Source organism: Natator depressus, chromosome 1 (genome assembly GCF_965152275.1).
Source record: "Natator depressus isolate rNatDep1 chromosome 1, rNatDep2.hap1, whole genome shotgun sequence".
NCBI lineage: Eukaryota > Metazoa > Chordata > Testudines > Cheloniidae > Natator > Natator depressus.
The window spans coordinates 209,277,812-209,298,670 of record NC_134234.1 but is presented as its reverse complement, the minus strand read 5'-3'; the positions used below and the strand labels follow the sequence as shown (position 1 = coordinate 209,298,670).

Genomic DNA, 20,859 nt, shown 5'->3' with positions numbered 1-20,859 from the left:
CTTTAACACATTCAAAACTCATGTTTAAAGCTTAGTGGGCAAGCTAAGCTTTAACTTACATGGGCAGTGTCTTCTCTACAATAATGACAGGTTTCAGAGTAGCAGCCGTGTTAGTCTGTATCCGCAAAAAAGAAAATAGACTTCTAAAGGGTGTATGTGGTAGGTAGCATGCTGTAAAACCTTAAATCCTAGTCTGGGCGAGGTCTAAGTCACAGGCTAAAATGTATGAAAGTGTGTTAGTCTGCATCTTAATGACTGTTAAGAACCCATTTTAAGCAAACATGATTGAAAAACAGAACTTTCTGGGCCTGTCAAGATGGGGCCTATAGCTCTTATAACTATTTCAGAATTAATTGTCTTTTCTCAAGGAGTTTATCAGAGGGTTTAGAAATATTTTGTCGTATCTATGAGTCTCTGAGCTAGTGAATCCAGTAAAGCATTGTGAAGTCTGTTGTGATATTCTCACAATGCTAACTAAAGACAGATCCCTTGAATTCATCAGGACTCTTTAAATCAACTCCTTTATTATTTGTCTTGACTTTTCTCCTAGCACACTAAACTGTACAGATTAGCATGGGATACTTGAACTGATATACTTCAAGATATCTGTTATGAATTCATCTGGAATCCTAAAAGTAAGCAAACTGATTTACAACACATTTATTATCCTGCTACTTGGTGTGTTGTAGAATAACACAATTTTAAAAACTACAGTAATTTTTTTCTTTAAAAGAAATAGATTTACATCAATTTTGGATCAAGGGTGATGAGAAGTCTCATGTGTTTTATTATTCATTCACATTCTGCTTCCTGTAGACAAGTTATATACCTGCTGATTAGCTGCATTTTCAGTCTGCTCTTCAGCCCAAGCACACAGGGGACTTCCAGTTCTTCTTGTTCGGCTATTTCAAACAGAGTGGTATCTGTGCCTATTGATATGCCAATGTAATTTTGCCACATGGGCTTCTTTTGTGTTCATGACATTTTCAACTTCAGCATTGAACAATCACTAATTTTTTTATATATGTTTGCTATGATTACATTGCAACTCAACTCCAGTGTCTACCATAAAATGCCACACTTATAGATTTTTTTTTGGTAAATGTATTGAGACACTCAACTGTGCTTGCATCATCCAGATCAATGTTCGTGAATATATTTGGCTACTGTATTTATTTGCAGTCTGTTGTGAGTGACACTTGCACAATACTTGCTTTTATTGCATGCTTGACACTATATTCCTTATTCTAGATATCTGTGTGTGGTATTGCAATTGCTTCCACACTTACTGCACACTCCGCTGTTTATCCTTGTGTTCTATCTTATACCTCTGTATACATCTTTAATTAAATGCACTTCAGTTGTTTTGCTACTTATTAATGCTTCCATTTGGGAAGCACAACTTCTCACTAGCCCTGCAACTACCCTATTATTTTTCACAGTCAGTTTTTCACAAAAACTTTGTTTTGACCTGGTCATCAGTTATTTCACAAATAACTTGGTCTCTAGTCCTTCTCTTAATTTTCAAATTTGCATGACTTAGCATTATTACATAGGCTCAGCTCTCACCTATCAGCTAGTTTCTTGTGGTTTAAAATATATTTTCTCCAATTGACATTCTTGCATGGATCACAGTATCTTGCTGATTTATCAATGGTTTTGTTGGGTGGTTTGCAGTACCCTTGTGCTCCCACTGGAGATTATGGCAGGCCTCGGGCCTTCAATGGCTCGGGGTCTGCCCCATGTAGTGGTGTGGAGGATTTAGCCTCTCTGGTTTCTCTGCAGTGCTACTTACTTCTGTGAAAGCTTTGAAGTGCTGCCACCGGCTTCCGTTTCCTGACCGTTTACCTTTCAGGATGAAGGAGGTTTCATTTAGTCCAATTTTGCTAACTTTGCAAACACCTTGGGAATGGAGGTTGTTTATAACTCTGAACAAAACGTTATGTTTGTTCTTTCAAAAATTTACAACTGAACATTGACGTAATTCAGCTTTGAAACTTTACTATGCAGAAGAAAAATGCTGCTTTTAACCATCTTAATATAAGTGAAACAAGCACAGAAACAGTTTCCTTACTTTGTCAAAGCTTTTTTTAAACTTTCCCTTTATTTTTTTAGTAGTTTATGTTTAACACAGCACTGTACTGTATTTGCTTTTTTTTTTTCTTTTTTTGGGGGGGGGGGGTGGTCTGTGCTGCTGCCTGATTGCGTACTTCCAGTTCATAGAATCATAGAATCATAGATAGTATGATAATCATAATTCCAAATTAGGTGTGTGGTTGACCGATCAGGTTTTAACTCTGGTGTTTGTAACTCTGACGTTCTACTGTAGTTTCATTTTGTCACTTGGTAATAAGGGTGTGCACCTCATCCCAGTCACCTGAACCTGGTCAGAGTCACAAAACGGTGAACAAGTCAGTACCGCTCACTCCAGCCATTACTGTTGTGAAAAGTTATGGCTTGGTGCAGGAATTACTGTGTGAGGTCGTTTGGCCTGTGTTACACAGGAGGTCAGACTCGATGATCACAATGGTCCCTCCTGGCCTTGGAATCTGTGAATAGGACAACTTCAGCAGTAGACAGAGGTGTCAGATTTTCTTTGCCGCTGTTCATAGAATCATAGAATATTAGGGTTGGAAGAGACCTCAGGAGGTCATCTAGTCCAATCCCCTGCTCAAAGCAGGACCAACACCAACTAAATCATCCCAGCCAGGGCTTTGTCAAGCCGGGCCTTAAAAACCTCCAAGGAAGGAGATTCCACTACCTCCCTAGGTAACCCATTCCAGTGCTTCACCACCCTCCTAGTGAAATAGTGTTTCCTAATATCCAACCTATACCTCCCACACTGCTACTTGAGACCATTGCTTCTTGTTCTGTCATCTGCTACCACTGAGAACAGCCGAGCTCCATCCTCTTTGGAACCCCCCTTCAGGTAGTTGAAGGCTGCTATCAAATGCCCCCTCACTCTTCTCTTCTGCAGACTAAATAAGCGCAGTTTGCTCAGTCTCTCCTCATAAATCATGTGCCCCAGCCCCCTAATCATTTTTGTTGCCCTCTGCTGGACTCTCTCCAATTTGTCCACATCCTTTCTGTAGTGGGGGAACCAATACTGGACGCAATACTCCAGGTGTGGCCTCACCAGTGCCGAATAGAGGGGAATAATCACTTCCCTCGATCTCCTGGCAATGTTCCTACTAATACAGCCCAACATGCCGTTGGCTTTCTTGGCAACAAAGGCACACTGCTGACTCATATCCAGCTTCTCATCCACTGTAGTCCCCAGGTCCTTTTGTGCAGAACTGCTGCTTAGCCAGTCGGTTCCCCAGCCTGAGGCGGTACATGGGATTCTTCCTTCCTAAGTGCAGGACTCTGCATTTGTCCTTGTTGAACCGCATCAGATTTCCTTTGGCCCAATCCTCCAATTTGTCTAGGTCACCCTGGACCCTATCCCTACCCTCCAGCATATCTACCTCTCCCCCCAGCTTAGTGTCATCTGCAAACTTGCTGAGGGTGCAATTCATCCCTTTATTAATAAAGATGTTGAACAAAACCAGACCCAGGACCGACCCTTGGGGCACTCCGCTTGATACCGGCTGCCAACTAGACATCAAGCCATTGATCACTACCCATTGAGCCTGACAATCTAGCCAGCTCTCTATCCACCTAATAGTCCATTCATCCAATCAACTTGCTGGCAAGAATACTGTGGGAGACTGTATGAAAAGCTTTGCTAAAGTCAATAAGTATCACATCCACTTCTTTCCCCATATCCCCAAGCCAGTTATCTCATCACAGAAGGCAGTCAGGTTGGTCAGGCATTACTTGGCCTTGGTGAATCCATGTTGACTGTTCCTGATCACCTTCCTCTCCTCCAAGTGCTTCAAAATGGATTCCTTGAGGACCTGCTCCATGATTTTGCTGGGGACTGAAGTGAGGCTGTAGTTCCCTGTGTTCTCTTTCTTCCCTGTTAGTCTGGTGTTCAATCCCAGGCATTGCAGAGGCACTGCATTGGTCAATGATTTTCTTCTAATGATAGGTGAAGATCACTGATCCATGACCTGTCAGCAGTCTTTGATACCACTGACTATCAGGTATTGTTTACATGCCTGCTGACCTTGGCAAGGATAGACAGTGTTCCTGTAAAATCCTTCCCTTTCTGAGAGGTCCCAAAGGGTAGTGTTAGCTGACTGCTCGTCTGCCTTGAGGGCATTCTCAAGCAGGATATCAGAGGGCTGTATAATCACTCCTGCTGAACACCTCGACACTGTCATTAGGGGAGATAGGGAAGCATTGTGGGCTGTGCTGCCTTCCCTATGCAGCTAAATACCAGCTCTGTGTCTATTTCATCATACCTAGACAGTGCAATTAATCAGCTTTCTCAGTATCTTCCTGAAAGAAGGGCTTGCAGAGACCTAGCCAGTTGAAGCTCATTCCAGATAAGACTGAGATAGACTGATAGATTGCAGGGGAAATAACCTGTGGAAATTCTGTACCTAGTATTTGTCTGTCCTCCAGCTGATGAGTCTGTCTCCATATGGCTCTAAGTGGAACGACTGACTCAAGGGGTGTGTAGGTGGGGGGTTCGCTAAGAAGTCCTGGATGGGGTTGCTTTCTGTGATTCCACCTGCTGTTAACGTATGGGGCTTGTCAGGTTCGCAGCTCCTTCATCTGGACTAAGTTTGCAAGGAAGTTAGAAAACCTGGGATAAAACACTGGCAGGGTTTTGTTTGACTTGCAAAATCAACAGCGACTGGCTGTGGAAATAGGAACATTTCTTATGGATTCATAGATATCAAGGTCAGAAGAGACCATTATGCACAATGCAAGCCACAGACTCTCCCCCACCCACTCCTGCGATAAACCTCTCACCTATGTCTGAGCTATTGAAGTCCTCAAATCATGGTTTAAAGACTTCAAGGAGCAGAGAATCCTCCAGCAAGTGACCCATGCCCCATGCTACAGAGGAAGGCGAAAAACCTCCAGGGCCTCTTCCAATCTGCCCTGGAGGAAAATTTCTTCCCGACCCCAAATATGGCGATCAGCTGAACCCTGAGCATATGGGCAAGATTCACCAGCCAGATACCCAGGAAAGAATTCTCTGTAGTAACTCAGATCCCACCCCATCTAACATCCCATCACAGGACATTGGGCCTATTTACCATGAATATTTAAAGATTAATTAATTGCCAAAATCATGTTATCCCATCATACCATCTCCTCCTTCTGCCTTCTCACTCTTCCACTCCTGCTGCTCCTCATCCGCACCAGGTGGGAAATGCCATGTTCTTCCTCATAATAAATATTCATCTCAGTGAAAAATGAACTGCTTTTGCTGTGGGCTGGGGAGGCAAGAGGGGAGAAATCACCTGAACATCTACCAGTGTGATATATGCCATCATGTGCCAGCAATGCCCCTCTGCCATGTACATTGGCCAAACCAGACAGTCTCTACACAAAAGAATAAATGGACGTCAAGAATTATAACATTCAAAAAATAAAAAAGAAAAGGAGTACTTGTGGCACCTTAGAGACTAACCAGTTTATTTGAGCATGAGCTTTCGTGAGCTACCGCTCACTTCATCGGATGCATAGCCTATGCATCCGATGAAGTGAGCTGTAGCTCACGAAAGCTCATGCTCAAATAAACTGGTTAGTCTCTAAGGTGCCACAAGTACTCCTTTTCTTTTTTCTTTTTACGAATACAGACTAACACGGCTGTTACTCTGAAACCTGATTCAAAAAATAGTTGGAGAACACTTCAACCTCCCTGGACACTCAATTACAGACCTAAAAGTGGCAATTCTTCAACAAAAAAACTTCAAAACAGACTCCAACGAGAAGCTGCAGAACTGGAATTAATTTGCAAACTGGACACCATCAAATTAGGCCTGAATAAAGACTGGGTGTGGATGGGTCATTACACAAACTAAAAACTATTTCCCCCTGCTAATTTTCCCCCCGACTGTTACTCACACCTTCTTGTCAACTGTTTAAAATGGGCCATCCTGATTACCACTATAAAAGTGATTTTTCCTCCTGCTGATAATAGCCCACTTTAATTGATTTATCTCGTTAGAGTTGGTAAGGCAACCACCATCTTTTCATGTTCTCTGTGTATGTATATATATATCTTCCTACTGTATTTTCCACTCCATGCATCTGATGAAGTGGGTTTTAGCCCACAAAAGCTTATGCCCAAATAAATTTGTTATTCTCTAAGGTACCACAAGTACTCCTCATTCTTTTTTCTCTACACTAAGGTACTCACTGTAGGGATGAGGGGAGGGTTGACAGAAGCATGACTTGGGAGTGGATGTGATATATATACTGACTTTAGCAAAGCTCTTGATACAGTCTCCCACAGTATTCTTGCCAGCAAGTTGAAGAAGTAAGGATTGGATGAATGGACTATTAAGTGGATAGAGAGCTGGCTAGATTGTCAGGCTCAATGGGTAGTGATCAATGGCTTGATGTCTAGTTGGCAGCCGGTATCAAGCAGAATGCCCCAGGGGTCAGTCCTGGGTCTGGTTTTGTTCAACAGCTTTATTAATGATCTGGATGATGGGATGAATTGCACCCTCAGCAAGTTCGCAGATGACACTAAGCTGGGGGGAGAGGTAGATATACTGGAGGGTAGGGATAGGGTCCAGAGTGACCTAGACAAATTGAAGGATTGGGCCAAAAGAAATCTGATTCCTAATTCCACATCCTTCTTGATCTGCCTCCACTGTGAATATATCCAATTCTAGAATGTCTTTAAACCTGAATATATCCAGTGCTAGTCCTCAGGCCTGGTCTACAGTAGGGGCGGGGATCGATCTAAGTTACGCAACTTCAGCTACGTGAATAACGTAGCTGAAGTCGACACACTTAGATCTATTTACCATGGTGTCTTCACTGTGGTAAGTCAACTGCTGACGCTCCCCCGTCAACTCCGCCTGCGCCTCTTGCTCCAGTGGAGTATGGGAGTCGATGGGAGAGCACTCGGCTGTCAATTTATCGCGTCTAGACTAGACACGATAAATTGACCCCCCGCTGAATCGATTACTGCCCGTCGATCCAGTGAGTAATGTAGACAAGCCCTAAGTCAGTGAAAACAAAGGGCTGAAATCTTTACAAGTCTTGCTTTCTGGCTCCATGTTCAGAATGTTCAGTATACCTGTGTAGAGCAGCATTATGCAGTTTGTAGATACTAAGACCAGAATGGACCTCTGTGATCTTCTAGTTTGACCTCCTGTATAACACAGACCATAGGACTTCCCTGAATTAATTCCTCTCTGAACTAGGCTAGAGCCATATTTTTTTAGAAAAACATCCAATCTCGATTTTAAAATTGCCAGTCATCAGAGTTAAATCATTAAATGCTGTGTCTAATGCTCTCCCAATGATTCACAATGGCCAGAGTTCAGATCCAAGACCAGTCTTCTCCAAAGGCTGCCTTTACTGATTTGCTGCTCAGCTCACTACTAATAATCCCCTGAACAAATTTACCTCCCAGCCATTCTCCTGACATAAAATCACACTTGCCCAGGGAAGCCCAAGCCTCTTGCATTTTCTCTAAATTAGATTGCTTTGCTGCTCCCAGCTGTCTATGGGCACTAATGGTACTTTTGCTAAGTTATGCGACCCCCGAGCATGCTCAAATCATAGAATCATAGAGTATCAGGGTTGGAAGGGACCTCAGGAGGTCATCTAGTCCAACCCCCTGCTCAAAGCAGGACCAATCCCCAACTAAATCATCCCAGCCAGGGCTTTGTCAAGCCTGACCTTAAAAACTTCTAAGGAAGGAGATTCTACCACCTCCCTAGGTAACGCATTCCAGTGTTTCACCACCCTCTTGGTGAAAAAGTTTTTCCTAATATCCAACCTAAACCTCCCCCACTGCAACTTGAGACCATTACTCCTTGTCCTGTCCAAATAAATTGGTTAGTCTCTAAGGTGCCACAAGTACTCCTTTTCTTTTTGCTAAGATAGCTATCTTAAGAGATATTCATTCACTTAGCACTCTGATGGTAACATTAAACCTGGTTTTATCCTGGATTTGTCCTTTAGCTGACCAAATGCCTTTGGGCACAACAGTGACAAGAACTTGGCTCTCTTTCTGCATTATTCTTAAGGTATTTAGCCAAGGCTTGCTTAATTAGGCGTCTAAAATTAGATGCCTAAGTAAGAGGGCTAATTTTTCAAAAGTATGGAGTACCAATCACTCCTTTTGATCCCAGGTGGAGTGGGTAACGTGCTTAGCCCTCTTTGAAAACCAGGTCCCTAATGGGATCCTGTCTTGAAAATCTTGGCCCTGCTTCTAAAAACTCTTAGATGCTTCTCATGAGCTCTAATGCTTTCTGTAGGATCACAAAAGCACAATCCAGACTCACTGCTAAAATGGTCCTTTCTCTGTTTTTCCCTCTCTTCCTAAGCAACATCAATTCTTTTCCTCATTGCCAACCTGTGGTGACTGGAGCAATGGTAAAGAGTGTGGAGATGAAATGGAAAGGTAACGACTGTTTTAGAGGAGATTAATTCAATACCACCAGCAGGCAAGCTGGAAGGGCAGGTAGTTTAGAGTGATTGAGCCAAATTTCACCCACACAACTCTGCAAGGACATTGAATTAATAAGCATTGCATCAGAGGCATAAACTCTGATTGGCTGCTGAAGTTCCAAGGACATGACACTGCTGCCTAGCAACTGGTGAGCTGATTAACCCTTTAATCAATGTTGCATACTTCACAGTTCGCTGAATTTAAAAGTTGAACTGTTTAATGGGAAAAATTACGTTAATAGGTGATGGCTTCATTCTGCTTTGCTTTATCCATCCAGTCTAACTTGTGTAGGGTTTGTTGCCAGTTTCATTGTTATTTGTTTGCAGATGGGGAGGACTCTGTGGTTTTGTCCAGAACTTAGGGTAAAATTTTCAAAAGCGCCAAAGGGCCTAAGTCATGTTTGAAACTGTTCCCTTTTGTGTACACCGTCATTTGGGTTACAATGGAAAGCTTTGGAATTTCCTAAGCACATTTGTCACTGAAGCCCCCCCCCAGCATCTTCCACAGGACTGCCATCCAGTCCATGCAAGTCTTTACACAGATCTCATTTATTTTCTAACCTTTCCATATCTTTTCGAACCTTTCCAGCCTCTGCTGCCCTTCCCTTCCCTCAAACATGTATGCAAAATCACTAAGCCACCTGATGGTACTCATCTGAAATGCTGTACTTAAATATCTTGCCTGTGGCAAACAGTGCAGCACAGCTGCTGGGCCTCATATTCAGAGATTCCAAGGCTAGTAGAGACCATTGTGATCATCTGCTCTGAGCTCCTGTAGCAGCATACTCATGTATTTCCCAACAGACATGCAGGCATACAGCCATACTGTATACAGAAAACCTTCCAAAAGCCCGTCTCAGTGTAATGAACTTGAAAAATACATCACAGCGTTCCCATGTCTCCCATCCACCCACGCACCCACCCATCCTCTATCTAATCATGTCTCCTGAGTTAAGTTCAAATCTATACCATTCTCGGTGTGTTTGCCTCAAATGGTATATGACATTATAGTTATTGCCTCTCCCTTGGCTTTGCTGTTTCTCTTTATTCCTCATCTTTTCTCTCCTTCAAAATATTCCAGCCTCAGTTTCCTCTATCTCTTTCAGTGTCAGGTTTGCTGTTAATTAACCTTTATGGTCTTCCTCTTCCCCCACCCTCACTACCGTGATCCCTCAACCTACTTTTCATCCATTGTTAGTCTCTGTACTGCTCACACACACCCCTGTGGTACCCATGGTTGCTCATGGGCCGCTGTGGCAGGGCACATGACTAGTTTATGCCAGTGAGAAACAGTCACTATGACAAACTCTCAGCCCTAGTGATTAGTTGATTCCTGGTAAATTCCCACACAAAACAGTAGCAGCTTGCTGAACATTTCACAGACAAGGGACATAAACAGGACTACAAGCAAGTCTACACTTAAAACTCTGCACTGATGCAGCTGCACTGCTGTAGTGCTTTAACGAAGATGCTGTAAGTTGATGGGAGAGCTTCTCCCGCTGACATAGCTACCTCCTCTCAGGGAGGTGGATTAACTGTGTTGATGGGAGAAGCTCTCCTGCCAACATAGCACTATCTGCACTGGAGGTTAGGTAGGTATTAGTGCGTTGCTCAGGGGTGTGGATTTTTCACATACCTGAGCAATGTAGTTATACCGATATAGATCTGTAGTGTAGACCAGACCAAAGGAAGAAGCTACCCATCGCTGCTGTAGACTATCAAAATAAATAATATATGATTTCCTGTGAAAAGGTGGCTTTCAAATAGGCAACATGGTGCTGAATCTGAGCTTACTTCCACCAATGTAAATCAGGAATGAGTCCCCTGAAATCAATGGAGTTACATCAGTGGAAATGCTAGCCAAATCAGGCCCCTGGGTATAATGAGGCTGTGCAGGTTTCAGCAGCAGCAGAATCTTTGTCTTTCAGATAAGAGTTTGCTGCAGGTAATATGTATCTGTTACCAAAGTATAACTTCCTCCTGAAGAAATAATGGTTGGCCAACCCTTCCTGTGCTGCCTGCTGTATGAAAACTGTCCCCAAACCATCTCTCTGTTATGGGGTCTCTTGTCTCTGCCTCTGTTTCCGGATGTTCATCAGGTAGATGCCATTGCAGCCAGGGGCGGCTCTACCAATTTTGCCGCCCCAAGCAGTCGCTGTTGAATTGCTGCCACTGCAAAAGCGGCGGAGCTGCCACCGCAAGCCACCACAGCGGGAAGAGCAGCGGAGCTGCCACCAAATTGCTGCTGCGGGACACGGACTGCTGCCCCATTCTAAAAGGGGGGAGGGGGGAGGGATAGCTCAGTGGTTTGAGCATTGGCATGCTAAACCCAGGGTTGTGAGTTCAATCCTTGAGGGGGCCATTTAGGGATCTGGGGCAAAAATTGGGGATTGGTCCTGCTTTGAGCAGGGGATTGGACGAGATGACCTCCTGAGGGCCCTTCCAACCCTGATATTCTATGATTCTATGAAATGCTGCCCCAAGCATCTGCTTGGAAAGCTGGTGCCTGGAGCCAGCCCTGATTGTAGCACCATGCTGGCTGAAAGGGGTAAACATTACTCGTTTATGTAAGCAGGCTGCCAGTTTCCTTAAAAGAATTAAAACATATTTATGAAAAACAATAAGCAAGAGGAGAGTGTTTCTACAAGACACAACTAAACACATTAGTCTAGATTGTCACTGGTAGATTTACACAATTAATAAACCATCCAATAAATCTTTTGCTTTCTTTTGCAGCATGGAAAATGCTTATTTACTTTAAAATTCCCCATGAGCCAGCTGCCAGCCCAGATGCTAACTGAATGGTGTGGCAGCTGTGTGTTTCCATGTCATTTTAGACTAGGATTAAGAAAGAAAGCCCTGTGATTGACCCTCCCACAATGAGATTCTGTGACAGACCCATCTCCTTGCCCACTCTACTCTCCAAGCTGGTATTGCCTTGGTAGAGGGGAATACGCTAGCATCTGATACCCCTTCTGGTGACACAATTTTCAGGGGCAGATGGGAGGCCCTAGCCATACTCACTACATACCCATAGGTATCAGTTGGGTTTGTACTTGGCACAGCTCAGCCACTACCCATGCTGCCAAGGCTACATTGCTATTTATACTCATGCTAACTTGATGAGAGCTAGCATGAACATGTGTACATAAGTAGGGGAATCACAGCCCTATCTTGTGTAGACATAGCCTTGGAAAAACACCCAATCTTGATTTTGAAATTGCCAGTGATGGAGAATACACCACAGATGTATTCCGAATTATTCCAAAGGTAATTACCTTCATTGCTAAAATTTTGTATCTTACTGCCTGTCTGAATTTGTCAAGCTTCAACTTCCAGCCATTGGATCACGTTATACCTTTCTGTGCTAGATTGAAGAGCCCATTATCAAATATTTGTTCCCCATCTGTAGGTACTTTTAGACTGCGATAATCACTCATTAACCTTCTCTTTGTTTAGCTAACTAGACTCAAGGAGCTCAATCTACCACTAGAAGGCATATTGTTTAATCCTTTAATCATTCTCATGGCTCTTTTCTAAACCCTCTCCAATTTATCCACATCCTTCTTGAACTGTGGACACCAGAACTGAACACAGCATTCCAGCAGTGGTTGCACCAATGCCAAATACAGGGGTAATATAACCTCCCTACTCCTACTTGAGATTCCCCTGCTTATACATCCAAGGATCACATTAGCCCTTCTGGCCACAGCATTGCACCAGGAGCTCATGTTCAGGAGAAGTGGTGAGTCATTGTCAGCTAGACCTGAGTCATACCCCGAATTGCAGATCATATTTATTGCTCCGTGCTCACAGTGTTAAGGCAGGTTCAGCGCTCTGAACCAGAAGCAGATTTTGTTCATTATTCAAGGCCTTGACGTTAGTCAGAATCTGAGTCCGAAGTTTGCAGGGGCTTGGATCTTGTGGGCCTGGTTTTATTGCATATTTAAGTGCCACATATCTCTCCTCTGGATAACATCAGCTTGTTTGCATGTGTTCTGTTTTCTTTTCCCCCTGGGAGTAGTGGAGCGAGGTGCAGCAGATGATAAACAGTACCCCCATCTATATGTACCAGGACTGCAGCGTGCTCTCATTGGGCGACACTGATCACTGGCTCCGCACCAACTGGATATACCGGGGTGAGGCAGCCTCCCGCATCTACGTGGAGCTAAAGTTCACCGTGCGTGACTGCAAGAGCTTCAGGGGTGAGGTGGTGACCTGCAAAGAGACCTTCAATCTCTACTATATGGAGTCAGAGCAGGATGTCGGCATCCAGTTCCGTCGCCCCCTGTTCACCAAGGTCAGTAGCAATGGGGGTTGGGGATCCTTTTGACCCCCCAACCTAAACAAGATGAGGCTGGCCAGATGGGAGACCTCCAAGGAAATCAAGGGTCCCATAGGGAACAGAGTGGGTGATGCCATAGGAAATGCTCTCTCCCTGCTGCCCCAGCATGATGGTCAGGGCCCTCTTTGCTGCAGGAGGTGCCAATTGTCAAATGAGCTGTAGAACAGAGGGACTGAGAACATTTATTGTTGATGGTAATGCTTTGCATTTACATATCCAAGGACCATGAAGGGTTCTAACAAACATCATCATTCCCATGTTACAAATAGGGAAACTGGGACCAAGAGAGATCAAGTGACTTGCCCAAGGTAATAAAGTAAGTCAGGACAGATAAAGAAATAGGACATAGGTCTCCCGACACCTAATCCCCTGCTCTGATCACTGGTCAGAAAAGAGTGCATGGCATTTTCTTTGAGGGTAGAGGTAATGGTCTCATTGGTTGTACCAAATTCTTATTTGCATCACCATGCTCTGCCACCCTATGTTTCTCCTGCAGTTTCATTTCGATATGGTACTTATTGTCCCTTCTTCCCCAGAAGCAGCTGAATTCCAGTGAAGAGAATCTCAGCTTTCCTGTAAACAGTCTCCCATAATCAGGGCCCAGTGTGTTTTGTGGCAAGCCATAGACCTACGTTCTTTGGCAGTCCTCCCCTCTTCATGTTCTGCAACACATCATGATAAAATTCTTCTTGAAATTTCTGCAGCAGCTTCTAGTAAACTCAAGCCCAGAGAGTTGCACTGAATTAAATAGGAAAATGAAAAATACAAGTATCTTGTAACTTCATTTGGGTTATTTATTTTGACATTAAATTCACGTTTTTCTATTCATTCCCACCCCCCCACCCCCACATTTTCACTATGTTCTAGTAAAATTCTGGAGATTTACGCAGTTGGGTAGGGGACAGGTGGGGATTTTGACGGGTAGGAGGAAGTTGGGGCTTCCAGTGTTAAAAAGGAGGAGATCATCATCACCCAGATCTTATTCATAGATTCCAAGGCCAGAAGGGACCATTGTGGCCTCCTGTATAACACAGGTCTCAGAACTTCTACAAAATAATTTGTAGAGCAAACCTTTTAGAAAAAACATCCAGTCTTGATTTTAAAATTGTCAGTGATTGACCAAGACCCTTGGTAAATTGTTCCAGTGATTAATTACCCTCACTGTTCAATTTACATCATATTTCCAGTCTGAATTTGTCAAGTTTCAGCTTCCAGTCATTGGATCATATTATCTCTTTCTCTGCTAGATTGAAGAGCCCATTATCAAATATGTATTCGCCAGGTGGATACTAATAGACTGTAATCAAGTCACCCCTTAACCTTTGTTAAACAGATAGACTCAAAGAGCTCAATCACTGTAAAACAGGTTTTCTAATCATTTAATCTTTCTTGTGGCTCTTCTCTGAATCCTCCCCAATTTACCAATATCCTTCTTGAATTGTGGGCACAGAACTGTACACACTATTCCAGCCATGGTCACAGCAATGTCAAATACAGAGGTAACATAACCTCTCTGCTCCTTCTCAAGATTCCCCTCTTTATGCATCCCAGGATCACATTAGCTCTTTTAACCACAGCATCACACTGGGAGCTCATATTCAGCTGATTATCCACCACAAGCCCCAAATTTTTTTCAGAGTCACTGTTTCCGAAAGCAGAGTCCCACATCCTGTAGATATGGCCTATGTTCTTTGATATCTACCATATTGCATCAGTAGATCTCAAAGCACTTTAAAAAGGAGGACAGGATCATATCCCCATTTTACAGATGGGGAAACTGAGGCACAGAGAGGTGAAGAGGGTTGCTGAAGGTCACCCAGCAGGCAAGTGGCAGAGCTGGGAATAGAATCCAGGTCTCTTGAGTCCCAGTCTGGTTTTGTATCCACTAGGCAACACTGCCTTCATCACCTCTTTTCCTCCCCCTTGGGGCAGGGGCAGAAGTGACTAGACATGTTTTTTTGTGGAATTTTAACACCTACTTCTTTGCAACCAGCTTTACGGCAACAGCTGTCCCAATTCCCCACTCCTCACGTCTGTTGTTGCTGCATCCAAAGATGGCAGTTGAGCCCACTTGAAGTTTCTCGTGAGCTGATTACCAGTTGACTGCAGAGATGTTTCAGGCTGGGGTTTTCAGAGGAGTCTAAGGCCTTGTCTACACTAAAGGGAAAAGTCGATCTAAGGTACGCAATTTGAGTTACATGAATAGCGTAACTCAAATTGACATAGCTTAGATCTACTTACCGCGGGGTCCACACTAAGCGACGGCGACGGGAGATGCTCTCCCGTCGACTCCCCTTACTCTTCTCGATCAGGTGGAGTACAGGAGTCGACGGGAGAACAATCGACGGTCGATGCATCGATCGCCACAGCATCAATCCTCCGGTAAGTGTAAACAAGACCTAAGGGAGTTAGGTGCCCAACTCCCACGGACTTCAGATTTGCCTCAAAAGCCTAAATGCAGAAGCGATGCTCATCTAGCCAGGGTCTGGAAACACACCCACTGTCCCCTATGGATTATATCAACTGATGGGAAATATCGAAGGCACATGCAGGACTGCTCACAAGCACCTGACAGACAGAGAATTGTCAGCAGCAGTTTATTCAACATGTAATTTCAACTAAACAAATCCAAAAACTATCACTGTTTATTGGTAGACAAATTGCTGACAGAAAAAGAACGAATCCACCTCAGAAGAATGACTTGTTGCTGTAGTCTGTAAGTGTGCTGTGGCAGTGCTCAAAGGCCATCCTGAGATCAGGGCCCGTTATGCTAGGTGGTGTACAAACAATGAATCAGTCACACGGCTCTTGAAGAGAAGTTAAGTGGAGAGCTGGGAGGAAAAAATAGAAACAAGGCTTGTGAGGCAGATGGGGGACGTCCATAGGGGTTATATAAAATGAGGGAAACAATGGGGAACGGAGTGCCCTGGTTTGATGTGTTTGTGCTTAGTCATCCACATGCAAAGGTGGGAAGATCCTGGAGTCCAGAGCACCAGAGCTAGAGAGGCCATAGAGAAAGGAGTTACAATGAAGGCTGTATGGGGCTGTAACAGGGCATAGGTTTTCTTCCCCACACCTGATCCCTGATCACTGCAAAAACCCTTCAGACTCTCTTCTTTTAGTGTCCACGCCATAGAATTTATTCAGTTGCCTCCATCAACACTTGTGCAGTGCAATAACAACAATTCTAATACCTATGACCCTATTATCTGTTCTTCAGGGCCCTGTGAGGAAAAGAGACCTCCTTTTCTTGGGATCAGCTTCAGTCTGGGCATAGCTAGCCCTGTCTTCCCCTCCTGCTAATGCTTCCTTCCTGCCTTTTATCAAGATAGTCAACTGATGGGCCAGTTAGTTCCCTCACTCACCCAGATTCCCCATCTGATTAGCTAATTCCTCTATTTCCTCAATCAGCTGTCACTGGGAAACTAATTGAGGCTACAGTGATCAGAGTACTGGCCCATCTATCTCAGCACTCTTGACACAGGGGCTTTGGGGTGAAAGACGCATGACAAATGTAACCTTGGAGGAAGATCTTCAGGTGCCATAGATCTTGATTCTTCCTCTCCTATTCAGGTCAACACAGTGGCAGCAGATCGGAGTTTCACAAGCCGGGACATTGAGTCAGGCGCTATGCAGCTGAATGTGGAAGTGTGCCCGATACGGAAGCTGTCTCAGCGCGGATTCTACCTTGCTTTCCAGAACTCTGGGGCCTGTGTGGCTCTGGTCTCTGTCCGGGTATATTACAAGACTTGCCCAGAAACAGTGGGGGGACTGGCCCACTTTCCAGAGACACTGGCAGGCTCAGAGGGGCTGACAGAGGTGCCAGGGGTCTGTGTAAAGGATGCAGCCGAAGAAGCAGGCTTCCCACCCAGGATGCATTGCAGTGCTGATGGGGAGTGGCTGGTGCCAATGGGCCAGTGCCTGTGTGCTGTTGGGTTTGAGGAGGCTGACAGAAGCTGTGTAGGTAGGTGTGCAGAGGTGGGAAGGGGGCAGTCAGGTGCAAGGGGAACAATGGGGAGATGGAGATCTGGGCAGTATTTGCAGGGGGTGAGAGGTGAGTTATACTCACCTGACCAAGAGCTACCCTAAGTGCATCTGACTTTGCTACTGCCTCTCTCTCTGTGTCCCCATCTCTCACCCCTGTTGTCTGTGCCCTGTCTGTCTCTCACTGATTCAGTTAGTCTCTCTTTATTTCTCTCTCTCTTTTGTTCCTGTCCCTGTCAGGCGTAACAGTTGCACACACTCCTCCACTCCCTCTTGGTCTCCTTCCAGCAGCCCTTCAGGTCTGGAGCTGGTTTCTGGGAGCTGTAAGTATATGATTGACACTGACTCACTCAGCAACCAGCTCCCAACCATTAAATGGCAGCCGTGTTCTCTGGGGTACTGCAGCTAGGTTAGGGTAGAGCAGATGGACAGATCAGCACCTTTGTCCCCCATGTCCAGGAACTTGGATATGTGGGTGGGAAGGGTCAAAGCTCCCCCTGTATTGTGCACATGCATTCCCTGTGTGGGAGAGAATTCTGCTATGTTGGGGAATGAGTATAGCACCCCCTGCACAGCCCAACTCAGCATTCAGGGAGAACGAGCACATGAGAGACCATGGGCACACCCGCTGTATTGGAGGGGAGCGCTTGACAAACTGAACTGGGCCCATCACAGCAGTAGATTGAGTCTCCCTTTGGCAGCGAGGGGAGAGAAGGTGCTAGTGGACCGTCTTCCAGCCTGTAGCAGCTGGGAGAGAAAGGGGGTGTGTTGAGGGTATGTGGATGGCACATTGCTGATCCTATATTGCTGATGGGGGTGGTGACTGTGCCCAGGCAGTTACAGGGCCCACAAGTGATACATTCCTGCTCATGTCCCGCATAGCTGCAGCTACAGGAATGAAGAGGAAAGGGAGAATTGATGGGAGCCTAAGTGCACAGGGTGTCGGGCAATCCACACTAGATTCTTAGTGTCTATAGGGGCCTTGACTGATTCCCCGTCTCCCTGCCTTGCTCTCCCTCTGTTTGCTCCAGTGTGGGAACTTGATCTCTGTTTGGATTGCTGATGCCTCCCCATTCCAGCCTTGCTCTGGGAGCTGATGAAGGGTTAAGGGAGATCCCTGCCCCTCCCCTTTGCTCTCCTTCAATGGCCCAGCCAGTTTTTCCACTTAGCTGCTGCTGCTGAACTCTCCCCGCCCTCCTGGGAGCTGAGCACGCTCTCCTGGGAAGGGGCAGGGAACCCATCATGCCTGGGCTGGTTCTCACCGCTATCATGGGGTGGGACAGCCTCCAGGTCCTGGCTACTTCTCCTCCCAACCCAAATATAGCTGAAGTCATATGTGTCCTCCAAAGGGACAGCAGGGATCAGGGTAGTCGCCCAGCGGGTGGTGGGGGTGGGGTGGGGTGTGTGTGAGGGAATGGCAAAGCTTGAAGTGGCATCTTGTTGGTGGATGCAAAGAAGGAAGGCTAGGTCTAGGGCACCTGTTTGTCCACCCACATCTCCATTCCAGTTGCTTGCCAGTGGCAAGGGGCCAAGAGCTCTGCAAAGGATCAGAACTGATCTAGATCTCTCGCTGAACCCACCCAGGGCGGCAGAGGCCAGGATCGTGGCTCTGACCTTTGCCTTTGGAAGGAGGCGGGCTCCAGCTCAGAGCTCCGTCCTGGCATGGGGATGAGGAGGACTCAGCTCTGGCCTTTGTTGTCCTCTGATGGGAAGAGGGGTGGAAAGGTAGGGAGAGTCTGGGATGGGATGGGATGGGATGGGATGGGGGCGGGGGGAGATCCAGCTGTGACCTGTACCCTCTGATAAGGGAGGAGGGCATCGCATGGAAGACATCTCTGACCTTTGCCTTGGAATAGGAGGATGAGGAGGGATAGTAATTGGGGTGTGAGGGGGTCCCAGCTGTGCACTAGTTCAGACAACTGTTGGGTGACTTTCCAGGTACTGATATCAGAGTGTAAAGCCTTAAGGGGTCTAAGCTCAGGCATCTCACCTCCTTGCACCCGCCATAGATCTATGCTCATATGGAGATAGATGGTTCTGCATCCCAAAGGTGTTGCTTGTGGGCACTGGTGGCATAGCTTTCCCAGTGGCCAGCCTGCACCTCTGGCATTAGCTCCCTGCGGTAAAACAATTAATTATGAAGGTGCAGGATGCCTCTCTTTGCCAAAGCCTTCCAAGCCAGTTGGGTCCCCTGGTTTCCTAGCTGAATGGCAAAGCAGCAGGGAGCATGTGGTTTGGTCTTTTATTATTGAACTCTTGATTGCCTCAGCTTAATCCTTGTAAGGTGCCCAGTCACCCTAGTGATGTGCACCAAATAAATACTTGTAATAACAATGAATGAAGGGCAGGGCAGCCGGTTCTGATCTTTGCCCTCAGGAGGGCGGTCCTGGTCTTTTGCCTTTCCCAGAACCTGTTTTCCCCATTTGATTCCTTCGGACTTTAATTCCAAACAACAAAGCTGCTCATATGCTATGTGCTGGGAAGGCATGGGGAACAGGCAGTTGGGGGTGGCGAGGAGGGGCAGGGTACAGGAAGTCTGAGAAGGGCTCAGCTGACGTCTCTAACGGGGAGTCACCTCCCACTCTGGGTGCACTGAGGGCAGAGACTCTCTGTTCCTCTTCCTGTTTGATGAGCCCACAGAGGCCTTGTTAAAGATAATTGGTGGGTGGGACGTGGCGGCAGCGATGGCAACAGCGCTCTGGGCCAGTCCCACACTCTGTACCGCCCCCGCAGGGGAGGGGTGCCTCATTTTCTGCTAACGTGGCGGGGTCACCCCAGTTTGTTTCTGATTTATCTGAAACTTGTTCCCTTCTCATATCCTCCTCCCACATGTGAATCAGAATTCTCGGCCCTGGGATGGAGACCCGGCACAGCTGCCCCTCAGACAGAGGCAGGGAAACCTTGCTTTGAATGTGGGGGGTGAGGTTTGGGGCTGGGGTGTGTGCCAGGGAGCTTGGGGTTCTGGCAGTCATGGGGGTGGGAGGGCAGCAGCGGGGCAAGCACTCACCTTAGCCTCCGACCCAAATAGCAGGTCGAGGAAGTGGCACAGTTAGGCAGCTTGGTATCCCTGCCACCCCCACCCCCACCCCAGGCCTCAAAAGCATCCCCCCAACCACCTTCCTGCTCCCCATCTGCTGCTTTTAGACTACTGGCAGAGCTTCCTGCCCTGGAGTGGAAACAGCTCTCCTCACATCCCTGAAATGACACAGCTCTGCCTGGCCACCCCTTCCCACCTAGCCTACCACCAGCCCCCATGTCTCTCCCTCACGCCAAGGGAGCCCAGGCTGCCCCTTCTCACAATGCATCCTCCCATGGGACAGAGGAAATATTGTGGGGACCAAAACATAGATCAGCTCTCACAATATTTCCATTGCTGCGGCACTAGCCTGTACTCCTCCCCTAGTTCTGCCACCCCTGCCACCTTGCTTAACCCCTTCCTGCCATCCAGCCACCCCAGCCCCCAGGGGCAGTGTGTGCAGGGGTCCCTAAGGACACCGGTATGGGAAGCAAGCTGCCACACTCTGCACTGCAGTAAGAATCTGCCTTTCTGGTGTGGTGCTGCCCCTTGCTGGCACTTGTTACCATTGCACCTTCCATCTGACTTGGGTTCATTCCATTCTCTCATGCTAGCTCAGTGTGGTGACATAATCCTCTCTGTCTGGCATGCCTCTTCCCTGTTAGATTCTAGTCGTGTTCCCTGCCCTGCTCGTCAGCACACCCTCCACAGGCCCACACTACAATTTCCCATCTTATTTCCTTACCTTTAGAAGCAGCAGCCCACTCTGTCTAACTAGGCGTTCCTCACCCAGGGCCATCATTTCAGAAAAATGCAGGGAGGGCGAGCAGCATCCCTGCTTCTGCCTCCCCACTGAGGCTGTGGCAGCTTGTGGGGGGTTAGTGGGCCGGTCCTATCCTGGTGGGGGGCGGGGAAGTGGCTGGCTGGTTCTATCCTGAGGAGTGGGCAGTGAAGTGGGGGTGGGGGTGGGGTGTTT

The 20,859-nt window shown here is 46.4% G+C and overlaps 1 protein-coding gene across 1 annotated transcript in view; it reads left to right on the top strand.

The window, feature by feature from the left end:
• The window catches only part of EPHA1 (EPH receptor A1), a 64,515-nt gene that overhangs the window by 23,225 nt on the left and 20,431 nt on the right, over window positions 1–20,859 (top strand). Inside the window, exons 3-4 of the mRNA XM_074934692.1 lie at window positions 12,563–12,838; window positions 16,457–16,847. Coding sequence (XP_074790793.1) covers window positions 12,563–12,838; window positions 16,457–16,847 — 667 coding nt within the window. The remainder of the gene's footprint in view (window positions 1–12,562; window positions 12,839–16,456; window positions 16,848–20,859) is intronic.